At 38.1% G+C, this 25,093-nt stretch overlaps 1 protein-coding gene across 2 annotated transcripts in view; it reads right to left on the bottom strand.

Annotated features, from left to right (window-relative positions):
- Positions 1-374: 374 nt before the first annotated feature.
- Positions 375-25,093, bottom strand: part of TSPAN8 (tetraspanin 8) — a 273,586-nt gene continuing 248,867 nt past the window's right edge. The window contains exons 7-13 of one of the 2 annotated variants that reach the window (XM_082419084.1): positions 21,909-22,046; positions 20,388-20,462; positions 20,181-20,288; positions 16,126-16,260; positions 12,724-12,807; positions 7,546-8,171; positions 375-3,593 (exon numbers count right to left, since the gene is read on the bottom strand). In XM_082419084.1, coding sequence (XP_082275210.1) covers positions 8,118-8,171; positions 12,724-12,807; positions 16,126-16,260; positions 20,181-20,288; positions 20,388-20,462; positions 21,909-22,046 — 594 coding nt within the window. In that variant the 3' untranslated portion in view covers positions 375-3,593; positions 7,546-8,117. The other variant, XM_082419081.1, reaches the window with a different exon arrangement.

Here is a 25,093-nt window from a genome sequence, read left to right as displayed (position 1 = left end):
GGCTTCTTGGTGGCGGCAGCAGCAGCCTTAGCGTCTCATGCCCGTCTCTGGGGTCCACGCTGATAGCCGTGGCTCGCGCCCGTCTCTGGAGCTCGTTTAGGCGGTGCTCTGAATCCCCTCTCCTTGCGCACCATGAAACAAAGAGGCAAGAAAAAGTCTCTTGCCTCTTCTGCAGCTCCAGACTTTTCCCCGGACTCCCTCCCGGCCAGCTGTGGCACACTAGCTCCTTCAGGCTGTGTTCATGCAGCCAACCCCAGTCCTCTCCCTGCCATCCAACCGAAACCTGAGCCTCAGCTCCCAGCCCCCGCCCGCCCCGGCGGGTGAGCAGACAAGTCTCTTGGGCTGGTGAGTGCTGGTCGGCACCGATCCTCTGTGCAGGAATCTCTCCGCTTTGCCCTCTGCACCCCTGTTGCTGCGCTCTCCTCCGCGGCTCTGAAGCTTCCCCCCCACCCACCCCCCTGTCTCCACCAGTGAAGCGGCTTCCTAGCGTGTGGAAAGCTTTCCTCCTTCACAGCTCCCTCCCAGAGGTGCAGGTCCCGTCCCTATTCTTTGTCTCTGTTTTTTCTTTTTTCTTTTACCCTACCGAGGTATGTGGGAAGTGTCTTGCCTTTTGGGAGGTCTGAGGTCTTCTGCCAGCGTTCAGTAGGTGTTCTGTAGTTGTTCCACATGTAGATGTATTTCTGATGTATTTGTGCAGAGGAAGGTGATCACGTCTTACTCCTCCACCAGCTTGAAGGTCCCCCTATCAAAGAATGCAATTTTAAAACAAATATTCTTTCAACTTATACAGTGCTGTATGTCAATTATATCTTTAATAAAACTGGAAATAAAGAATCTAAGCCTAAAAAAAATAAAAATTAAAAATAAATATTCTTTCAAATGGGCATTGTTAGGGAGTTCTTCTTCCCCATATGTGGTATTTCTTCCATATTCAGGGAGCTCTGTTAGTTTAACTCTGGAAGGCTCTCTTCATGCCCTTCTCAGCCCCTCTTCAACACCAGACTATCCTAGGGGCCTCCCCTCCCCAGGGGCGGTAGAGGGATTCATCTGATGGTAAATTGGAGATGAATAAACTGGGTTTAATTCCTCCTTTTCCCCTTTGGAAGCCAGCAAGTGTGTCAGATAGCTCACTTCATGGCCGAATTTTATAGTTTGTGAAGTGTTATCTCAAACCCAACTTTTGGTGTATGTGCTTTGACACAGAAATAAAATTGAGAGTAGAATTTATAGACCCAAATAACACGTTAAGAGTATTCTTGCAGGGCTTGGATTCATGGACAATGGACTTGAATGTGTGGGGAGGGAATGACCCTTTGGCAGATCATAAAGCCTGACTTACACTGTGCCAAGAGGGGGTTTACCATGGTGTGATTGGAATTTAACTGCTGCAACTTGACCTTGGCAGGTGATTCCTACTTTTGGCAATTTTGTCCACAGGCTAGTGGCTGTTTCATAGAGGCAGAACTGTGCACATGGGTGGAGTCATGCAAGTCTTTGGACCATGTAGGCCTCAGCAAAGAGACCTGGGGTGGGTTGAAGAGGTGCAGTTCTAATCTCAGGAAGTGTGCCATTAGCCCACCCTAAGCCAAATGCTGGAGGCTTTATAACACAGGCTGTTGCATCTTACTCCACAGGCACACCTGAGGCAGAGACTCAAGACTAAAAGACAGTCATTCCACATTAGACAGTAGAAGAAAGAATAATGTTTGCTGCTTTCAATGCAAGACTCTTGAGTCCTTTCCATGCTCCAGAACACTGGGGAGATAATAGCTATGAATTATCAGAGCCAGTCTTTACGAAGGCAGAACTTGATCAGCTGCCCCAAATTCACTCTGAAATAAGGATGAGATGGAATCTATGGAAGGCCTAATTTTGAATTTATGAAGTTCAAGAGTAGAAAATATTTAAGAATGATTGGGTGTGTTTCAAGGTGATCCCGTTATTGTAGGTGGCATGCAGGTGCTCTGAGGGAACATGTTTGAGAAAATTTATGAAATTCAACAGCACACCAAAAATAGGTACTGTGGAGCAGAAACTGGTTCTCACTGGACTCGTCTAAACACATGGTTCTCAACTGCACAGCACATATAATCATCAATTAATTCAATATCTCTAGGGATAGGAGCCAGGCATTGGTATTGAGATATCAACTTGGAATAAAGTATGTAAAGTGCCTAGCCTTGAACCTGGCAAGTAGCTGGCATCTTCTAAATAGATGTTGGTGCCTGCCCCAATTTCCTCCTCTGCACAATGTGGTCTTTCCTTTTCCTAGGATGACTGGGTAAATTACCCAAAGAATTTAAATGGTCTTACCAACATTTTTTTCACAACAGGTAATCCAACACTGCAGTTTAGATGCAGCCATCTCAGAAAAGCAGTTATTTTTCTTTGAAGACTTAGTAGTCTCATAATCCCAACATTGTTCCTTAATTTTCCCCTTCCCTGAATTAAAAAATACAAGTTTCTCAGTTCTTTAACCAGGACACACATTACTACCAACCATAAAGATATAGGATAATTACATATAAGAGTAATCTGAGCAGTAGGGAAATAGAATTTCTGCTTTATATGTTTCAAATATATGCTGTTTCCAAGATATTTTTAGACTTTTTATGGCTGGATTCTTCCCAGGAAAGTTGGTTCTTCCATCAGAAATTTGCTCTTTCTATCTAAGGATTTTCAGATCTTTGGAAAGTACTTTCCAAAGTCCAGAATTTTAAACCACTGAGGGATAATTAATGAGGATAAAAAAGGTACTGGGGGTTTAGCCAGCATCGCACATAGCCAGGCCCACAGCCTGACAGCTCCAGCTGCCAGACCCATGAGACTTTGCTTTTCCTAGGTCAACAAGTATTCACCGCATCCTAATGCTCATTATACACATTTGATATTCATTTTATATCTGAGTACTTATTGGGCTTAGTTTTCTTGACTGTCTCTAGATTAAGAATTTTTTTTTTTTTTGGTTATTAAAAAAAAGAGGTCCGATTGCCAGTTACGACGGCTTCCAGTTATGAACTTATTAATGATTTCTTGCATATTTATAACATTCCTGACCATTTCCATTTCAAATTTTGCCATGACCCTTAACCTGTTTTCCAAAATCACAATTTCTGCAGAGAACATGTTTTGTTGGAATCACTTGAAATAATGTCACAAATTACTCTTGGAGATATTGTGAGCCAGGTGCAATGTCATGTTCGCCTCGTTTAGTTATTGCTCTTGGCTTTGCTGCAACTGATGCTCAGATTGTATTAAATAGACATGACTTATTTGGGTCTCACCTTACCAGCAAAGCTGACTGAGCTTTCTCTCCATTTGGTGTGTGCTGTTTAACATCACGATGATTCCTGGATTACATCCCTTTTCATTTACTGTCTGTCATTCCATGCGGCTCACTTCCTGGCTCATTATTCCTTTTCTGTCTTTTTGTTCCATAACTTAACATAATCTCTGGACAGCAGTCTTGGAAAGAGAGTCTGAGCAGATTTATCATTCTGTGGAGGAGCTGGTGTCAAAATCCATTTCAAAAATTCAGATCTTTGAAGATGAATTCCTTGATGGCCCCAAACTTTCTTTGAAGTGTAAAGAAGCTTCATAATCAAAACCAAAACTCGATAAGTATTTAAATGCTAATGCTAGGTCTACTTATTCTTAAAATGATGGTGATATTACAGCTACTAACATTTATTATGTACTAACTGTAGTATTTGTTCTAAATATTTTGCATGCATTGATTGCCTCATTTAATCTCACAACAGTCCTATAGAGATTTCTTTTCATCCTTGGTTTTCCGATGAGGTACAGAGAAAGTAAGTAATATGTCCAAGATCACTCAATGACTAGATAGTGAAGCCATGATTGGAACTTGAACAAATCTGATTCCAGATTCTATAGCTCTTATCCACCACCTAGTGTAATAGAAAGAGGAGATCAAAGTGGTACTAAACAAACTCTTCTCAGGAAAAAAGGACGGGATATTTTCATTTTCAGGTATCTTTTGGAGTCAAGTTAATTGGTTGTAAGTCATAGGACCTGTCAACTTTCATTTATGGATATGGCAATTTTAATGTCTTTAAAAATGCAAGCACTATTTCTTATTCTTTTATTTAATAAACATTGGTTGGATAAGCATCTGTCAGAAGGTAACATAATACTTGTGGGTAGTACATAAAGTTAAAAAAGACACATTTCTTGCCTCAATTGTTCCCCAAAAGACAAAAGTAGCAGGCATGGAAACAAAGGCTTGAAATACAGAGTGATACATGTTATGATGGCGGTGTGCACAAAGCATAAGGCTGAAGGAAAGGAGACCACTCAATTTGGGTTTATGGCAATATGTCAACATACTCTGATGTTCAGGTATTACCCTCAGCAATTTAGCTACTCTGGAAAGAATCTAAAACTGTTTCTTTAACAAATCAGCTTTTTTCCAAGAGATATACTACAGTGTTGTGTTTTAAGAATGTAAGCTGTGGAGTCAGGGTAGTTGAATTTGAATCCTGGCTCCATGAATTTCGGGCAACTTACTAAACCTCCCTGTGGCTCAGTTTCCTTACCTATAAAATGAGGATAATAATTTTAATAATGGAATTGTTGTGAGAATTGAATGAGTTAATACATGTGAATTCCTTAGAGCATTACCTGACATATAATACATATAATACTATATGTATTAAATATTTTTACTATAAATAAAAATATTGATAATCTATGAAAAATCTTTATAAACTAAGAATGGATAACTTTCTTCAAATGGACCAGGTATTATTAATGCGCCTCTAATATATTCTAGGTACCTTGCCAGGGTCTGGGGAACAAATTCAATTTAGGGGCTCAGGAATACCCAAGAAGCTTATAATAAAATGGAGGCAACAAAAAAAAACTAGGCAAAATACATTAGAATAAGTGATATTTAAATATAAAATGCTATGGGAAAATGCAGATGAATGGAAAAAATTAATTCAGTCCTGATGGATCCAGAAAAGCTTCACTGACATTTGAGCCAGACCTTGAAGGAATCCAACCAAATGATTACCAAGGTCATTCCTGGCATAGGGAGCAGCATGGCAAAGATATGAAGAGATAACAGAAGAAAAGAAAGTTGAAGGCTCATGAGGTGCTAGTGGAGCAGTGTCTGGAGGTGAGCTGGGAAGAGGGGGATTAGTTCTTACTAAGAGCCTTGTAGTCAATTCCAAACTTGTGAGCGAGTAATATAACATGATAACATCTGCATTTTAGAAATATCATCCCTCTGGCACAATGGGCAATGGATTTGAAGACAGTGTAAAGTAGAAAAACTCATCAAGAGATTGTTGCAATGATCTTAGAGAGAAATGATGATGACCTGAACCAGGGCCATGACTAGGGGAAGAGGAAGAAAGAAGATACAACAGAAGTATCAACAAGGCAGAGTGACATGGTAGACATGGTAGATAAAGAGATGTTCTGTAGGATGTTTAGCCGCATCCCTGGCTTCTGCCCACTAGATACCAGTACCACTGCCCCTCTACCCCAGCTGTGACCACCCTTCAGACATTGTCAAATATCCCCTGAGGGGCAAATGGCCCCAGGTAAGAACAACTGCTCTAAAGTCCTCTCTATCTCTAAATTGCTTTGAATATTCATCAAAGCAGAAAGAATCCAGGAAACTTCATATAATTTCACACGAAAATTTTAAATCTTAGTTATACTTTCCACAATTTTCATACCCTTTAATCAAAAAGTTCAACACCTGTGTGCTTGCTCTCTAAATCTTCAACTGCTATGGCAGTCTTCCCGGTCTGCTTAGTCCAATCCTTGCCTATCTCAGCTTTGTTTTGCATCAGAGGAAACTGCCTTTCCCAGGCTCCCTTGCTTTCTGGCGTCCAGGTGAGGTCAGCCAATGGAAGGCACTGTCAGAAGATTGGAGAGGGGAAGAAGGAAGAAACCACGGCACGTCTCCCTTTCTGTGTTCTGACAGTAGCCACTGAGTTACCTTCATGGCTTCCATTCCTGCTAGACAGTCCTTCTTCTGTGTCCCTGCCATGGTTCCATCTTCCACCAGGTGGCCTTAGATCCTGGGATCTGGTAACATTTTCTCTGTCCCTCCAGGCCTCCAAGTGGTAGCAACTTCCTACTGTTGCTAATCTCTGGTTTACCTTGCCATCGCATTTGACTTCTTCCTTCTTCCATCACCTACCCGTGCGAGCAGTTGCTACGAACGAAACTGTGTCCCCCCTGCACCCCAAATTCATATGTTTGGGCCCTAACCCTCAGTGTGGCTGTATTTGGAATAAGGAAGTAATTAAGGTTAAATGAGGTCAAAGGGTGAAGCCCAGATCTGATCAGATTGCTGTACTTTTAAGATGAGACACTAGAGAGCTCACTCTCTCTCCCTGTCGTGTGAGAACGAAGCAAGCAGGTGTCTGTCTGCGAGCTAGGAAGAGAGCCCTCACCAGGAACTGAATCTGCCAGGACCCTGATCTTGGACTCCCAGCCTCCAGAACTGTGAGAAGATTCATTTCTGTTGTTTAAACCACCAGTCTGTCATATTTTGTTACAGCAGCCTGAACTAACTAAAACAGCAGTTCCCTGTGTTATATTTCCATTATTTGTAATGGCTAGAGAGGTTTTGTTTCTCTGCCTACCCTGACTGACACAGTTCTTTACATCATTGATACCATAAAATATTTACCACGAACTATCTTAATACGTGCCTGACTATGCAAAAGGCATGTGCATATTCATTTCCTAATCTATTTCTTCCAAACACTCTGTAAGGTAGGGCAAAATGATACAACATAAGGAGCACAAGTTTTGAGTCACTTGACTCAGTCACAACTCCTCTACTTACCAGCTGCATGGCCCAAGAAAAGGTAGTTAATCTCATTAGACCCTGGTAGCCTCCTCTATTAAATGGGTCTAATAATAGTACTAACCTAAGAGGGTTATTCTGGATTAAATGAGTTACTCTATGCAATGTACTTACAATATTTTTAGGCATATAGTAAGCTCTCAATAAATCTAAATATTATTTTTAGCTACAATTTATTGAGTGCTATTATGTGCCAAGCCCTGGGATAAGTACTAGGGACATAAAGACAAATAAGAAACAATCGATGTCTTCAAGGAGTTGCAGTATACTCACAGAGGCAAACACGTAAACAGGTAATCATAATAAAATATGGCACGTTTATTAACAGACATATTCTGGGAAAGCCAAATAGAGCATGATCCACAGACAGGGTTTGAGAGGCAACTGTCAAGGTTTGAATCCCAGTTCTGCCAATTACTTACGGTTTGGCTCTGGGAAAATTACCTAACTCCTAGCTCCAACTCCAGCCGCCCCGGGGGGTAACATGAAGGGGTGTTCTGGTGTGCTGGAAATGCTCTATATCTTGATCTGGACAGCGCTTGCTATCCAGGTAGTGAACACTTAGGATTTGTTCACTTTATTGTGTGTATAGTATACCTTGATATAAAGTAAAATGTAAAAGTGCCTGTGAGAGCTACAAAGAGAAAAGCACTTATAACTATTTCCCAGAGGAAGATTCAGAGACGTACCAGAGATTCAATGGCTGGAAAGGCAGCATTCAGATCTTCTTGTCCTCACAACAGAGAGAAAAAGAAACACCATTAGTTGACACTGGCATAAACAGACAAGAGACGGTGACTCTTTTAGCTGGGCCACTCTCAACCTTCCAACATGAGGCTTAATTCGATCTTACCACCAATGGTTGATACATCATGCAAGACAGAGTGTGGCTTCTGAAAAGCCTAGACGCACTGCCTTAACTAACTATGGTCCTGTTACTTAGAGATTATTATTCCACTGGGTGGCTCCAGATGAATGCTTTAAGCACAGTACCACCTGAACACAATGATCAGACAGGAAAAAGCATCAGTGTAAACAATGTTACTTTTATTTTGAGGAAAAATGCACATTCATCTAATTTTCTTGTGTCCCTGAAATCTAAAATATGTTCAATATGACTGGAAGATCTCTGTGATCTAGCTAAATGACACATTTTAATAGGACAGCTGCTCTTAACACAGCACTCATATATTTAAAGTTACAAATCCGAAGCAAAATTTTAAAGGGGTTTGACCGATGATGACTTGACACATCCACAGACTTATTTCTTCCTGATCTGGCAGTACAGGACAATAGAAAATATCAGACCAAGTACCTAGAAAATAAAATAACAGGATTAACATGGAATTTAAAGTAAAACACTAGAGATATTATAAATAAAAAGAACATTATATATGAAAAGATTCTGGCTACTGACAATTGTAATGTTATTTATCTAAGTCATCTCTCTTCCTGGGAAATGAGAGACTCTAACATTCAGAAAACACTCAGTATTTTTGTGTTTCAATCAGGGTTTTCAGCTAGCAAGCTGCCTCTAACTGGCCCTATTTGATTGTGCAGTAGCGGCTGGCACTGGAGCAACCCACCCTTTTGGAATACACACACCCCTCTGTAGGGCATGGCCATGGAACTCTGGGGAACTCAGGTCTCTGGGTCTAAAGATGCCTACTGCTTCTATGAAAAGCTTATAATCATCTGGTTTAGATCATCCACATAAAAATCAAGGAGTCTAGAATTTCTCTTGCCATATTTTTAGGCATCGCCAAGAGGAATGAAAGAAAAAGGAACTCTTTTCTTAAAAAGCTTCTAAATTGAAGGGGAATGGCATCATTCAGGAATTTCCTTTGAAGAGAACATGTACAGCTGAAAATCTGGGGCATAATTTCCATCTCTTTAAGTGGCTCTCCCAAGAATGAGGGACCCCAGCACTTGCCCTAATCGGCTCTGAAGCTGGTGAGTGGCATGCTGTGGCTTTGATGTAGAAATGACAGAACCTGTGTGTATTGCAGATAGAAAGTTTCCTCTCCACCAGCCTCCTCTGAGGGGAGTCAGGGAGAGGATGAGATGCCATTTATGCTGAATCATCTGTACGGAGATGTCCTGCTGACTAATTCTTTCCCGGAAATGCCTTTCAAATGAGAACTGCTGCCCAATATTTTTTCCTTCAAAAAAAAAAAATATTGAGGGACTTCCCTGGCCATCCAGTGGTTAAGACTTCGCCTTCCATTGCAGGGGGTGCGGGCTCGATCCCTGGTCGGGGAGCTAAGACCCCACATGCCTCGTGGCCAAAAAACCAAAACATAAAACAGAAGCAATATTGTAACAAATTCAATAAAGACTTTAAAAATAGTGCATATCAAAAAATCTTAAAAAAAAAATACTGACATCAATTCTTTGCAAAAATAATGACTTTCATTCAGAATGTTCTAAAAGTCATTCTTTTTGAATGACCGGAGAAAATGTTACAATTTAGTCTTTTGCTTTGGTCCCAAGCCTGAAGTCTGGGAGATGAGTATCAGGAAAGAATAAAGAAGATGGGCAAAACAGTGGGATAAGGCAGCTATCATCTTTCACTGTCTCATCCTTGAAATAGAAGCTCAGCATGCATCAGCAGACTAGACGGTTAATACCATACTTTCTTGCATTTCGCTGCCTCTGAAAAGAAAATGTATCATTGTTCGTAAAAATAGGTAATAATTAAAAGGGATTCATCTTATAGTAATGAATGCTAAGACTCAGGATAAACTTGCTAAGTAATGTACACATGCTCCCCATATTCTGAAGCCATCTAAAAAATGTAAAATTATTTTTTCTCTCTTTTAACTGCTCCATTCCTGGGACCATTCCTGGGTCCATTCCTGGGACCTCCTGTCAGGATAACTTTTATCCTACAAAGTGGTGACTATCAATGTCAATGGCTTTTTTTTTTTTCTTAATTAAAGTGAGGAGAGAAAGTGCTGATCATTTTTTGTGCTTGTAAGTTGCTGTAGTCAAATAAGGAGAGATATGATAGTCTGGTTAATGCAGAATAATGAGAATTCCAGTGTCTATAGATAACATTTTCTTACAAAATAAAGCATTTTGCATAGATTTCTAGCATCCTACTTGAGAAGAATTCCTCAGGTATATGTTCTTAACAGAGCCTTGACAATAACTATTGGCCATTCCATCAGAGCCTATGCCTAAACAGACTAACGCCAAAGGTGTAAACGTCAGAGGGTGGTTTTCTTCATATGATATTTTTCTGTGGAGATAGTTTAAATGTATTTTCTGCAGGGAGATATTTGCTTCTGTTTGCTTCTTAAAAATATTTATTAGAAGTATTTTTCTGTCTATATATCTTTATGTTTTCTTGAATTTGAAGCGGGGGAACAGAGAATGTAGACGGGCCTAAGTGTTAGGCAACTACTATTAAGACTGTAAGACAGACTGATGGACATTTTTTGGATACGTTTTTATAGAATAGCTATCAAAAGACTATTTTCAGAGCTATTTTTTAAGTAAAAATGAGAGGGAATACAAAATGATTTTTCTTTCTCTTCAAATCCCAGAGGGATGGCAGATTTTCTATTGAGAGAGTGAACGAAAAAAAAATTTCAAACAGTTCTTTGAACCAACTATTTATCGTATCTACAAAAACTCTAGAAATCACACTTAACTGGCATAACTTGAAATGGTTATATTTTGTGATATTACCATGTAAATTCTATACCTAAAAATTCCTCTATGAAAGGTTTTCAGTAAGGTATTTTCATATATATATATATGTATATCTTTAGAACAACCAATAGAATATCTAAATATATAACAAACACATGGAGTATACCAATTTCATAAAATACTGAAATGCTATTCCTCCTGTAATCTTATTTTCCATCAGATGTCTTTAGATTCTTGGCAATGTCTTTGGCTATGATATGAGAGACATCAATCTTCCCAGCTGATTATGTCCTTTTTTCCCCGGCTTTGCTTTTGAGAAGCTTCTTAAAAGCATCTGTGGGCTGTGGCCAAAGTCAATTGTCTGAATTTGAGTCTAAGATGGAATCTGACACTTATATTGACACTTACATTGAATACCTCAATTTTTTTTTTAATAAATTTATTTTATTTTTGGCTGTGTTGGGTCATTTTTGCTGCATGTGGGTTTTCTCTAGCTGTGGTGAGCAGGGGCTACTCTTGGTTGCGGTGCGCAGGCTTCTCATTGCAGTGGCTTCTCTTGTTGCAGAGCATGGACTCTAGACGCAAGGGTCTCATTAGTTGTGGCACACGGGCTCAGTAGTTGTGGCTCACAGGCTCTAGAGCGCAGGCTCAGTAGTTGTGGTGCACGGGCTTAGTTGCTCCGCGGCATGTGGGATCTTCCCAGACCAGGGCTCGAACCCATGTTCCCTGCATTGGCAGACAGACTCTTAAACACTGTGTCACCAGGGAAGCCCTGAATACCTCATTTAAAGCTGGCTCATTTAAAGTCTAGTTTACCAACATATGTGTGTGTTTTAGTTTATGGATGTGTGAGTACATATGTGCGATTGCTCACTTACATCCACAGCCATTAACTCATATTTCTAAATTAGCATAAACCCAAAATACAAAGCAGAGAAACAAAGGACATTTTACAATGGGTAGAATTGAGAGAAACAGACCTAATACACAGCACCATTTGACTTTGGTCATATATTGGACATAAAGGAAGACAGCCGCATCTACCAACAGAAAATGCTTCATATTTGGACCTATTCGTTTGGGCTACAAGGAGGTCATGCTTAATAGCCCAATTTGCTGCTCATAGTTCCAGCCCTTTCTCTTATGGTTGGCTGAGAAATTCCATCGGTAACCTAAATGACCACTTAGGACACTAAATTGCTTCAATCTCAGCTAAAATTACTCTCTGACAGTGATGTGGCACAAGTAAGAGGTAAAAGCTACCAGAAAACCCAAGGAGAACATTGTACAATATTTTCATGAGAGTGAAGTAGAAGTTACTTAGCTGAGCAAACCAGCCCGCAGAGGCGTTAACTAGGGAGACACCTCACATCGTTAGGATTCTTGCCAATGCCCTGATGTGGACTGGTGAGTGAATTTGACTCACTTGATATCTAAATTAGCAAGATCTGGGGTGATTACAAAAACACTTCCCTGAAATAGTTTTATTTCATCTTTTTGCAAAGAATTTCAGGCCACGTTTAAAAAAAAAAAAAAATCCTTCAGGTTCTGAAAACACCATGCCAGAAGAGTCTAGCAAGATAAAAATCCTATACAGGATTTTTTTTTTCAAAGTCAATAATCAAATTGATGAGAGTAAATGCAGAAACCTCAAGCAGAGCGTCCTTAAAAACTTCTCCAAGTGAGTCCATAGTCCTCACAGTGAGAAAATCAAAGTCAACTGTCTAGTTTTTAGAACTTGTTAGATTTCTCTAGACTAGAATAGCAGGAAAACAGTTCTCCACACTCTTGAGCTCGGTTTTTATTTTCTGTTTCAAAATCAGAAAGAGAGATAAAAACTTGTAAAGCTTGTGTTTTCATTTTGTTTGGTGCTTCTTCTAACTTCAGGAAACATTAACCCTTGTGCTAGTTTTCAATGGGAAAAGGATATCTGGGACTAAGAACTGTGTGGAAATTAATTCAACTTCTTCCCCCAGGAGAGAGATCATTCAGAAATAATAGCTTCTGCCCTGCCAATTTCCTAAGACTATAATCCCCTCCCCAGACCCAAGGCCAGTAGAGGCAGATGCTGGGCCTTGGGCACTTGGTACCCAGTGCTTTTCTGAAGCACCTGGTTTTTATTTGGCTCTTCATAAATATTTGTTAGAAAAATTAATGAGCAAACAAGGGAATAAACAAAGAATTAATAATGCAAGATAATACTATACCTCAACAGCTGCAAGTCCAAACGCTAGCCCAATAACTATGGAAAGACGTCTTGAAAATAAGCCTCTTAGCAAAGAAAAGCATGACTGTTAAAAACATTAAAAAATTACTTTCAGTCAAATTTTGACCTATTTTAGTACAGTACAAATTTTTATTTATTGGGTTAACTTTTTACGTTGCTATCAAGGAACATACTCAACAGAAAGGAATTGGATTATTCTGGCCACTCCAAGCTCCTTCCCGCCTCCGAAAGGTTATAAGTGTTGTGGTTTGTTCATACATTAGGAAGCATTTGAGGAACAAAGTTTTGCTTCAACTACCTAATTACTGAATCTAGGGCTATTTAGTTATAAATACTCATTTTATCCTAACTTCTGATTGTTCATTTTAGAGCTGTTATCACCTTGACTGTGTATTTTTTAGGTTTGTAACCTGCAGCAGAGAGTTCCCTGGTTGAGGTTTCAGCTAATTATAGTGTAGATTTTCATTTTTTTAAAAGATTTTTAAAAAATTTTTTATTTAATTTTTGGCATGTTGGGTCTTCGTTGCTGTTCATGGGCTTTCTCTAGTTGCAGCGAGCAGGGGCTACTGTTTGTTGTGGTGCACAGGCTTCTCATTGCAGTGGCTTCTCTTGTTGCGAAGCACAAGATCTAGGCATGCGGGCTTCAGTAGTGGTGGCACACGGGCTCAGTAGTTGTGGCTCGCGGACTCTAGAGTGCAGGCTCAGTAGTTGTGGTGCACAGGCTTAGTTGCTCCGTGGCATGTGGCATCTTCCTGGACCAGAGATCGAACCCGTGTTCCCTGCATTGGCAGGTGGATTCTTAACCACTGAGCCACCAGGAAAGTCCCTACATTTTCATTTTTAAAACAAGTTTTTTTTCAAAAATCCCTTAATATGTGTCAGGGTTATTTTTACCTTAAAAAGGAAAAAAAAATCATTATGTCCACTGTTATGCTCTTACTTTAGACAAAAAAGAGACTTTAGAAATTTGTCTCTTTGCCACATTTTTAAAAATTTATTCAAACCAGCATGAAATTTCAAGCTTAACATATTTTAGACCAGACCTAAAAAATTCAACAATTGTAAATTATATGAATAATTTTTAAAATGGAAAAATAATATACAATGTAATAGTGTTATTGTCTGTATTGCCAGAAAATATATCATCCCTATGATGGTCTTATATGTGCAAAGGGCTAACAAAATATTGCTATTTGTTAAATAAAATAAAAGTTCTCCATGAGGTTAAGACAGTCTCTTCCCCTTCATTCCTGAATGTAATGGGTTTCTCCATTCTCATCTGATCCAAAGTGGTAAACATTAGAGGAAATTATTACATCATCTAAGATTAACTATGAGATTAATGGTATCTACTGAGTCACATTCATTATATTTTAGGGGTTTTCTCCCCCCTCCCCCTCTAGATAACCAGGTTATCTTGGCAAAAGGGAGAGGAAAAAAGAAATGTGAATTATGGCCATTCCAGATTTCTTATTTTTCCAGACTTCTTGCAAGTGACACAAGGCAGATGGAAGTCTTTCATGAATTTATGATCTTCCTTTTGGGAAACTGGTGCAGCTATAAGTCTATCTTCAGCTGAATTATGTGTGAATTTGGAGGGAATATCTATTATTTTTCAGGATAATGCTAGGGCATTTCAAAATCTATCCTGAGGAAACACATCTTTGAGTTGAATCTTTAACAGGACACAGATAGCAATCTACAATTTAATTTACTAATTTCCTCATTATCCTAAGTGGAAACTACATTTGTTTACACCATAGTTACTTCCCCTCCTCCTTGTGGATATTGTGTCACTAAAATTACATAGAGAGGAGAGCAGGGAGGAATATAAAAATTAATAATGAAAAATTTTAGTGATATTACTTTGATGATGAAAAGACATGGTAGCTCTGTAATCTGGTAGACAACTTCTCCCCCATGTGTTACTTTAAATACTAGTAACAGCAATTTCCCTTCAGAACAGTCTCCATTATTTTGATAAAATTAGTAAAAGGGATGTGATAGTCAACAGGTGAGACATTTCCCCTGAGATACTTTCTATTTCCTAATATATAATTAACCTCAGTAGCCACTACTAAACCAATGCTAGATTGAAAATACTCTTTAGGGATTATAGAAATTAACTCACTGAACTATAATAGCTTTCATGTATCTCTCTCTCATCTAGACTATAATCTCCTAGAGGGTCCACAAGCATGTCCAGTTCCAGCAAGGGTCTGTCTGACACCTAGCAGGCAGTGAAGAATAACAGCAAATAAATGAAACATTAATATCAACTGTCACTTTTGTACACTTTCCTCCCAGGCAGAAGGAACAAATTATGTAAAGCCCTATGGTAAGAGACATATAATGTCCTGCAGGAAGCTGTATCTTGAACCCCAAAGACTGAGTTAAATGGGGTCCCATCATATCTTGTGCCTGGTCCTATCCAAGAAATACCAATAGTTCATTGGATTGAAGTTGCCTAATTATCTTTCTCTCTTCCCTATTAGAGCATTCATTCTGTGAGTGCAGACATTGCGCCCTATTTAGGAATGGATCTCCAGCAGCTGGTAAAAGGCCAATACATAGGAAGTGGTCAATAAATATTTGATGAATTAAGCAATAATAAGAAATATAACATCCACATATTAACATTCGCAAGTGACATAAATATGCCATCTACAACACATGAAAGACAAACCTAAGTTTTTCTTTTTCTTTTTTTTTTTGGCTGTGCCAAGTGGCAAGCGGGATCTTAGTTCCCAGACCAGGGATGTGCCCCCTGCAGTGGAAGCACGGAGTCGTAACCGCTGGACCACCAGGGAATTCCCCCAAGTTTTTCAGTTGACTTTAAAGGTATGAGGCAACTTCTCAATTGGAGCAATAATTAGGCAAATTGGTAGGTACACTTAACAACCAGAGCAGAAACCTCTAAAGCCCAAGTTATTTCTTTACACCCAATACAATTACTTGAGAAAGAGAAACTTTGATTAGAAAAAGAAAGCTTTACTTTGAAAATTAAAGTGAAAATATAGATTTCTAAGGCCTATGTTAAAATAGAAAAATAGAGGAGAATAATGATTAAAGTCACCAAAGAGAGGACAAAATAAACTTTTATCTGTTAGCCTGTACTTTGCCTCCCCTTGCAGTAGAATGTTTCTTTGATCTACTAAAGTTGAATTTAAATGATGCCAGACTCATAGAAGAAATAAAATACTTTCATTTTTTATATCTACTTTTATCTTTAAATAAGGATTTCTTTTTTATTTGGGAAATTCCTGGGACTTTTATATCATGATTCCCATTGTAATTGCTGCAATTTAATATTTTGTAGACACTTTCATTGTGGAAAAAAAAAACAGAAGCACTTACTGTGACAAATTTGATTTGTTCTCACCTGTTTGTAAATAGTTTTTCCATCATACTTTGTACAAGAAGAATCTGATGCACTTGGACATTCACATGACTTGTAATAGTATTGAAAATTATTTCCCCAATCAGAAGCTCCATTGATCAAACCACAACATTTTAACTGTTTGATGAAAAGTAGATATGAAAAAGTCACGAGAGAAGACAAAAACATTGTCAATACATTGAATCACATTCTTCTGAAACCACTATTAAGATGTTTCTTATACTAGAATATTGTGTAAGTCACCTCACCTAACTCCCTGAATGAAGAAACAAAAATGAAGGAATCTTCCATTTTGGTCTTCATATTAATGAAGGAAAAAATAGAGTTTCAGATGCAAAAGTCTGAAGAACTTGGAGAGAATATAAAAAACTCACCTTCTAGTTTTTAATGACAAAAGAGAGGGGCAGAATCAGATTTATGCTTCTTAGGTCTTAGAAAAGAAGCTTCCAGAGAGTTCATGAGAGAGTCAAGGTCTCTTTAAAGAACTTTTACTCAAAAAAGATGAGAGGTTTAAAAAGTGAAATTTCTATCTCATGACCTTTGATCACTTTTGGAGGAGAGGGGGAAAAGAATGAGAGGCATCTCAAAGGCCAAAGAAGATGCTTAGTGGGCCTTCCATGAGACTGAATTTTACACGGACATCTGTAAAACAGCTAAGGGGTGAAAATGATGAATGAAACTCTTAGAATAATGTCAGGAAGGTTAAGGCTCAAAATAAACCAAAACATGGGGAAACACTAAGGAAAGTTGTGGTCATGTTTGGTTAAGTAAAACAAGAAAGGGATAAGCCCAATGACTCAGAGTAATGGCACATAATATTATTAGATGAAAGAGAGAGGTCATTATCTCATCTTGTCCTATTTGCTTTAATTAAAGAGAAAACTTCTCATGTAGAAAGGTAGAAAAAAATTGAAGAAAATAGAACCAAGATTGGGTGTTTTTCTAAGGCTCAAATGCATTGCAATGGTAGGCTATTGAAAGGACTTTCACTTACTGACTGGGTGACCACGTTACCCATGTTACTTAAACCTCTCTGTGCCACAGTTTCTTCATCTGTAAAATACAGATAATAATAGTCGCTAATGATAGTATCTAATTCATAGAGTTGTTGGAAAGATAAAAATAGAATACCCATGTGAAGATATGAAGTGTTTAGCCCAATGCCCGGCTTATAGAAAGTGCTCAACACATGTTAACTGTTATCATTGTTGTTTTTGTTTTGTGTTTATTGTTGTTGTTTCCTTTGTGCTCTCACATGAACATGATCTGTTCAACATTGATATCAGTACTTTAGATAACGTTATAGAAAGTATCTTTTCAACTCTGTAGTTGATATAGAGCTGGGAGTGATGATTAATACATTGGAGAACAAAATGGAGTTCCAAAAGTAGTTCAAACAATGGACTTAAACTAACAGGTTCAACTGTGGCAGATATAAAGTCTTGTGCTTTAGCTCAAAGATTTACTTGCACAAACGTATGACTCATTAGACATTCACGAGACAAAGAGCTGGAGATTTCTGATGGTCTCAAGGTCAATCAATATTAGCAAAGAGAGTAATCTTGAAACAACCTCCTTTCTTGTTTCCATGGTAGACATAATTAATTGCTCACTCTTTCTGATTAAATAATATTGAATGATATTGATACAGACACTCCAGATCAAAAAGAATATGTCCCACTTTATACACTCACAGATCAATCTACTTTTGGAATACAGTATTCCTTAGGGAGGTATAGAGATACACTTACAGAAGACAGAGCAGGAGGTAGAAAGGCTAAACTTGGTATAATATCTAGTCACCAGATCAGATGTGGGAGCAGGTGGGGAAGAGGTTGGTCAGGATGCATTGAAAGTGTGATAGCAGTTGGATGAACAAGGCACTGTTCAGCGAATGATACAACAATCTCTAGACAAGTAGTCATCACTAAGAATTCAAGAGAGGCACATTCCACTAGTACGTTAGCAGAGAATTTCTGTGGGAATTCCCTGAAAACCAAAAAGAAAGCCACTTAGTATCTACAAATTGTCTACGTGTGATGCGGCCCCAGGTCACCCAGCCAGAGTTTGGGGTAGGATTCTTTCTCCAAAGAGGCATTACTAAAAAAAAAGAAAAGAAAATCCGTGTGGATATACATTTCAAACAAACAAACAAACAAAAACAGAATAGACAATAAAAGAGAACCTGGGAACCCAAGGAGCTTCAGGCACAGAATTTGTGTACAAGAGCAGAAGTAATTCAGAATTGTGCTACATCAAACAGAACATTTAAAACCCTATGGTTGGCACTAAGACCTTGGATACCAGGGACAACGTGCAACAAGTGTGATGCAGGACCCAACCCAGAGACCCAGTGGTTACCTGTAGTACATTTTGTCCTAGATCAGCAAGCAGGGAAGATCAAGGATGCTTGGTCCCACCCAGTGGAGAAACTGAGTTGCCTAAATTCTCCTGCTTTTAAACCTGGATTAATCTGGACTCTAAAGTGGGAATAATCCTGGAGGAGAGAGGATCAAGGAATACAGCTCTGGGGGAGCTAGGAAAAACACAACACAGAGGAAGTTAAACAGAGACTAACTCATATCAGGTTTCAGCTCCTGGAAATGATGCTTTAAGCAGAATTTTTACAAGCTGGGGTCTATCCAAATAGGAACTGGGGAATACTCTGGGAAAAATGTCATCTGATAAATAGTTCAAGAAACAAGTTCAAAGTCAAAGCTTTTAAAAGTCATACAAGAAGCCATTTTCAAAAAAAAATTGCAATATTTAGAAGTAGATTTTCTTTTTCCTCTGAAATTCCAGGAGGAAGAACTAAGACTAAATGATATAAATTCTAGGAAGGAAGATTTTGTTTCAAATTAAGAAAGAACACATTAATCATCAGACTTAGATGTAAAGGGAATGGGATGGAATGGGCAAAAATGTGCAAACTTTCAGCTCTTTAATATTTAATTAGAGGGTGGATGAACATAAACATAAAATACTTCAATTAATGAGAAGTCAGGTTAAATGTCCTGTAAAATCTAGCTCCCCTCTAAGATTAGGAGGATTTCTATGACATACGTGAAATAAATGCTACATGTAGTTAATACGATGGAAATTCTGAGTAAAGAAGGTGTGGTTGGGAGGAGTTTCACAGAGCAATACTTTAGTCAAACCTCAAAGCACATGTAGTATTTGTAAAGAAAGAAAAGCAGTAAGTACATTCCAAGGATGAGGAATGATGCAAAGGCAGGGTGGCAGATTTGTTTAAGAGATCCTGAGAAAACAAACCTGGCTGGACTAGAGTGCTTTCTTCATGGAGTAGTGTTTAGTAAAGTTAAAATATTAGGTAGGATCCAGATAGTAGAATACCTTCAATACCTGCCCAAATTTTGACTTTACCCTGAAGACAGTGAAGTAGCCAAAGTAAATACATGCATACATATATACGGGAAGGGCTACTGTACTGATTAAAAAGAATTAGTGAGTCAGACAGATCTGCATTCAAATTCCAACCCCATCACTTGTTAGCTGTCAGACCTCTCGAAGCCGTAATCCCCTCATCTGTCTAATAAAGATAATGAGGATAACGATATTATCCATCTCATAAGAGTTGTTGTGAGAATTAAATGAGCTACTGAATGTAAATCTGGTACATACTAAGTAGCAATAAATGATAGCTATAATTAATTTTATGAGAGAAGGGTGGGCATGGAGGCAGAGAAGGAGAGAGAGAGAAACTCCAAGCATCCCAAACACACTATCCTTCTAAATGGTAAATATTAAAACCCTTATTGATCTGGCTCAATCGAGGCTTAATCTTTCATAAACATATCTTCTTAATCTCTGTCCTAAGCTGCCTCAGAACTTCGTAAGAAGGTGGAAAAAAAATTAGAAATATTCCTGGATTTTTCTTATGGCATAGTGACAGAATAATCAGTCAAAATCTGCAGAAGGGAGAGACATTTTTCAATCTTTAAAGAATACACCTGTTAAAAATTAAGTAAACAGAGAACTATGTCCAACTCTCCAGATAACTTACAAATTCTAATTACCTCTTCCTGAATTTCAGAAAAGGCTTTCTGGAATAGTTTTCCATTTTCATTTGTTGCACTCAAAAGATGTACATTAGTCTGGAGAGTCTCATTCAGAGCACGTTCAGTCTGAAAATTGAAAAGTATTGTTAAATTATTCATGCCAGAAGGTAGCATGTCAATTTTTCAGACTTTTCCAAGATTATTAAGTATCATACGTGTACACACCTTAGATTTGTTAGTAGCTCCTAGGATACCTGCCACCACTTGCAGAAGTAGGATCAGAATCAATCCTACGAAAAACTGAAAGAAAAGAAAAGGAATATATATTACCCCCAGTACATTCAGTAACATCTAGGGACATTTTGGCACCATGCTTCTTTCTGCAGTTGGGATCATATTACAGTTGGAGTATTAACCATGCTCTTCATTTACTCCATCCTTTGCCTCAAGAATCAAAGTTGGGGTCATTACTACTCAGAAACATCTTCTCCAAAGACTGACTAAGGAAAATGGTTAAAACTGAAATCGATTGATAGGACTGTATGCATCGGTATGACGTTGAATGGAGGGAAGTTTGAAAACTTAGATGAAGTTATTTGAATATGATCTTTCTTGTCCTTCATCAAACACAAAGTCAAACTTCAAGACAAACTTCAGAACTGAATACAAAACAACGTCTCTACCACTATTAGAATCACCTGGAGTCTTGTTATAAATAGAGTCCTGAAATCTGCCTCAGATCTACTGAATCCTACTTTTGGAGGATCTCACAAATTAGTTGTTTTGTTAAAACAAGCTCCACAAGTAATTAAATTCCCCAGATTGCAAATGAGGCCTTATTAATCAAAAAGCAAACACCAGGGATGCTATTAGAGTCCCATTAAAACTCTATCTTTACCTTCCCTCATAATCAACCATCAGTTAAAAATTATTTGTTCAGGGACTAACACAATACTACTTTTATCAGAGAAACAAGTTTCGATGAGCTCTGATAAACTCATGTCAGATTTCTATCTAGTAAATACTTGATGAATTTTTCTAATATTTTTTTCTATACCCATTTATTGTTTTCTACTGTATATGTGTTAAAAGTGAATATCTGTGGGTTATCCCAACCCAATCTATCCTTGACGCTTTCTAAGGGACAAATTTGATTATCTCACACCCTTACAATTTTCTTAGCAGGGATTGTGATTTGACTGTAGCCCACACCCAGACCCATCTTCCATTATTTACTGAAAATAGCCCTTGCACTCTCTAGCCATACCCAAGGCTTTGCAGTTCCCCAAACATGCTAGCATTGTACTGCCAGGTCCTCTCCCTGGAAAGCTCATCACACCCTCACCCATACAAACACCTTATTTACTTCTTCTTCTGGCTTGAAAGTTCCCTTCTCTATCCTTGCCCTTCTCTTCTTGGGCCACCTTCACTGTTGCTAATTGTTTACTTGTCAATCTTCCCTAATGGGTTCTAATTGTTCTCATATCTATGTATCTTTTAGCACAGTATCTGGCACATAGCAGGTACTTAGTAATTGAATGAATGACTGAATGAATAACTAAAATTTGTTTTCTCTCACAGTATCCTCTAATCTAAGATAAATATATTAGTTTCCACAACCAAACCCTCTAAACAAAAGTGAGAGAGTGTCATCAGTCTTGGCAAGTCCTTTTGACAGACAATGGGGATGGGAGACAATCCTTAAAGTCTGAAGGTTGGGTATTGGGATTTGTTGGGAAAACTCACCAAAACAAGCATGAACTGGTTTTCTTTCATGGCTCCAAAGCATCCCAGGAAACCCAGAATCATGATGATAGCACCCACAGCAATCAAGATATTCACAGCAATATAGGGGTTAATGGTAGCATCCCCAGGACTGAGAATCTGAAAATGAAAAAGATCAGTGACAGAAAATCCCTTTTCTTGATGTTTTTTATTCAACAAATATCCACTGGGTACCTACTGTTGTGCCAGGCCCTGTTCTAGGACCTTGAGATACCTCAAGGATGTAAACAAGCAAAAATTCCTGCCTTCAAGGCACTTACATTCTATTCTATTGAGGTATTATTTGTCCAGATAATGTTTCCAATTTTATATTTTTTGAAGATGATATATTGGACGTTGGATGGAAGAAATGAAATAGGCTTTTAAAACACCAATTATTCTAAAAAGCTTAGAAGGACTGGTAGTTTCACCCATGATGTGATCTTTGATTTGCATATTTTGTGTTTCATACCTGAAGGTAGCATCATAAAGCATGTTTTTATGGCAGTTTAATTATTTAAATTATAAAGCCTAAGTTCCTCAAACAGATAGACTCAACAATATGAGTGAATCTCAAAAACATTACATTGAGCTAAATAAACCATATTCAAAAGAGTGATTGCAGTATGATTCCACTCATATGGCATTCAAGAATAGGTAAATCTATGCAAAAATAAACAAATTGGTCCTAATCAAACTTACAAGCTTTTGCATAGCAAAGGAAACCGCAAACAAAATGAAAAGACAACCTATGGAATGGAAGAAAATATTGCAGGCAATGCGACTCACAAGGGATTAATTTCCAAAATATACAAACAGCTCATGCAACTCAACAACAAAAAATACAAACAACCCAATCAAAAAATGGGCAGAAGAGCTAAATAGACATTTCTTCAAAGAAGACATACAGATGCCTAACAGGCACATGAAAGGATGTTCAACATTGCTAATTATTAGAGAAATGTGAATCAAAACTACAATGAGGTACCATCTCACACAGGTCAGAATGGTCATCATTAGAAAGTCGACAAAAAAACAAATGCCGGAGAGGGTATGGAGAAAAGGGAACCCTCCTACACTGTTGGTGGGAATGTAAGTTGGTGCAGTTACTATGGTAAACAGTATGGAGGTTCCTCAAAAAACTAAAAATAGAGTTGTCATATGATCCAGCAATCCTACTCCTGGGCATATATCCGGACAAAACTACAATTCAAAAAGATATATGCACCCCTACGTTCATAGCAGCACTATTTACAATAGCCAAAACATGGAAACAACCTAAATGTCCATCGACAGATGAATGGATAAAGACGATGTAGTGCGTGTGTGTGTGTGTGTGTGTGTGTGTGTGTGTATACACACACACACACACACACACACACACACACACATAATGGAATATTACTCAGCCATCAAAAAGAATGAAATAATGCTATTTGCAGCAACATGCATGGACCTAGAGATTATCATATTAAGTGAAGTAAGTCAGAAAGAGGAAGACAAATACCATATGACATAACATATGTGGAATCTAAAATATGACACAAATGAACTTTTATGAAACAGAAACAGACTCATAGAGAACAGACTTGTGGTTGCCAAGGGGGAGGAGGGTGGAGAAGGGAAGGACTGGGAGTGTGGGATTAGCAGATGTAAACTATTATCTATAGAATGGATAAACAACTAGGTCCTATATATACACTACCAAATGTAAAATAGATAGCTAGTGGGAAGCAACCGCATAGCACAGGGAGATCAGCTCGGTGGTTTGTGACCACCTAGAGGGGTGGGATAGGGAGAGTGGGAGGGAGGGAGATGCAAGAGAGAAGAGATATGGGAACATATGTATATGTATAACTGATTCATTTTGTTATAAAGCAGAAACTAATACACCATTGTAAAGCAATTATACTCCAATGAAGATGTTAAAAAAAAAAACAACAAACAACTAGGTCCTACTGTATAGCACAGGGAGCTATATTCAATGTTCTGTGATAAACCAGAATGGAAAAGAATATGAAAAATATATATGCATGACTGAGTCACTTTGCTGTACAGCAGAAATTAACACAACATTGTAAATCAACTATATTTCAATTTTAAAAAGTATCCATTTGGGGAATAAATAAAAAAGAATAGGTAAATCTAAGCTATGATGATGGAAATCAGAGCAGTGTGGCCTTTGAGCAGAGTATGAAGGAAAGATGGAACTGACTGCAACGGGATATGAAGGAACTTTTATGAGTTAATAAAAATGCTTTGCATTTTGATTGTAGTAGTGATTACATAGGTCTATACATTTGCCAAAACAAACAAAAATTTAAACTAAGAAAATAAAATAAGTCTAGTTTCTAATATTCCATATCAAGTCTATCTCCTTGTTCCCAGGAAGTATATAGTCTATAGAGTCTTCCAGAGACTCTTTTTTTGACTGACTATTTAGTAATGGGATATTGAGGAAAATATCCTAGGGCCCATTATGATGGGTTGGGCTACCCATTCTGCATAATTTGGTTCTTCTCTCCCCCACATGTATACTCTTCATCACTTTCATAACACCTAGCCTCAATCTATCTCTTGCTCTACAGATATGTCCAGAAGTAAATCACAACTAAAAAGTGAAACCTTGTGCCTCTGTTATATTCGAGTGCTATGTGTAGCCCATCTACTTCTTATGACCTCTATCTACTGGGCTATTTCTAGGTAGACCACTAGGTCTTACACTAGCTCAGAGACTGCCTCTTGGAATCTGCTGCACAACATGTAGACCAGCTCCTTTAACAGGAAATACCAAAATAAAAAACAAAACAAGCAAACAAACACACACTACTATTCATGATCTTTACATTTTTAAAGACTTTTTAAATCAACTCATAGCCTAGACAAAACCTTTATTTGATAATCAGGAGGAAGGAATATGCTAAAGTTGTAAGAGCACTAAAACCCAAAATCTATATTCCAGTCAGAATCTTTATAAATAACTAAGTTTCTAACCATAGAACAGTCAACTAACCCTACTGGGCTCCAGTTTCACTTATAAAGGGAATTAGGTCAGCCTCTGTGATACCTAAGGCTTCCTTTGTCTCTAAGAGTCTATGCTTACAGATAATGTTTCGATTTACATATTTAGAAAGCTGGGTTATGTCCTAAAGACTTTCTTTTTGTCT

Source organism: Balaenoptera physalus (genome assembly GCF_965194825.1).
Source record: "Balaenoptera physalus genome assembly, chromosome: 13".
In the NCBI taxonomy this organism is placed as follows: Eukaryota; Metazoa; Chordata; class Mammalia; order Artiodactyla; family Balaenopteridae; genus Balaenoptera; species Balaenoptera physalus.
The sequence above is the reverse complement of the archived record's forward strand: the minus strand, read 5'-3'. Positions and strand labels throughout refer to the sequence as shown.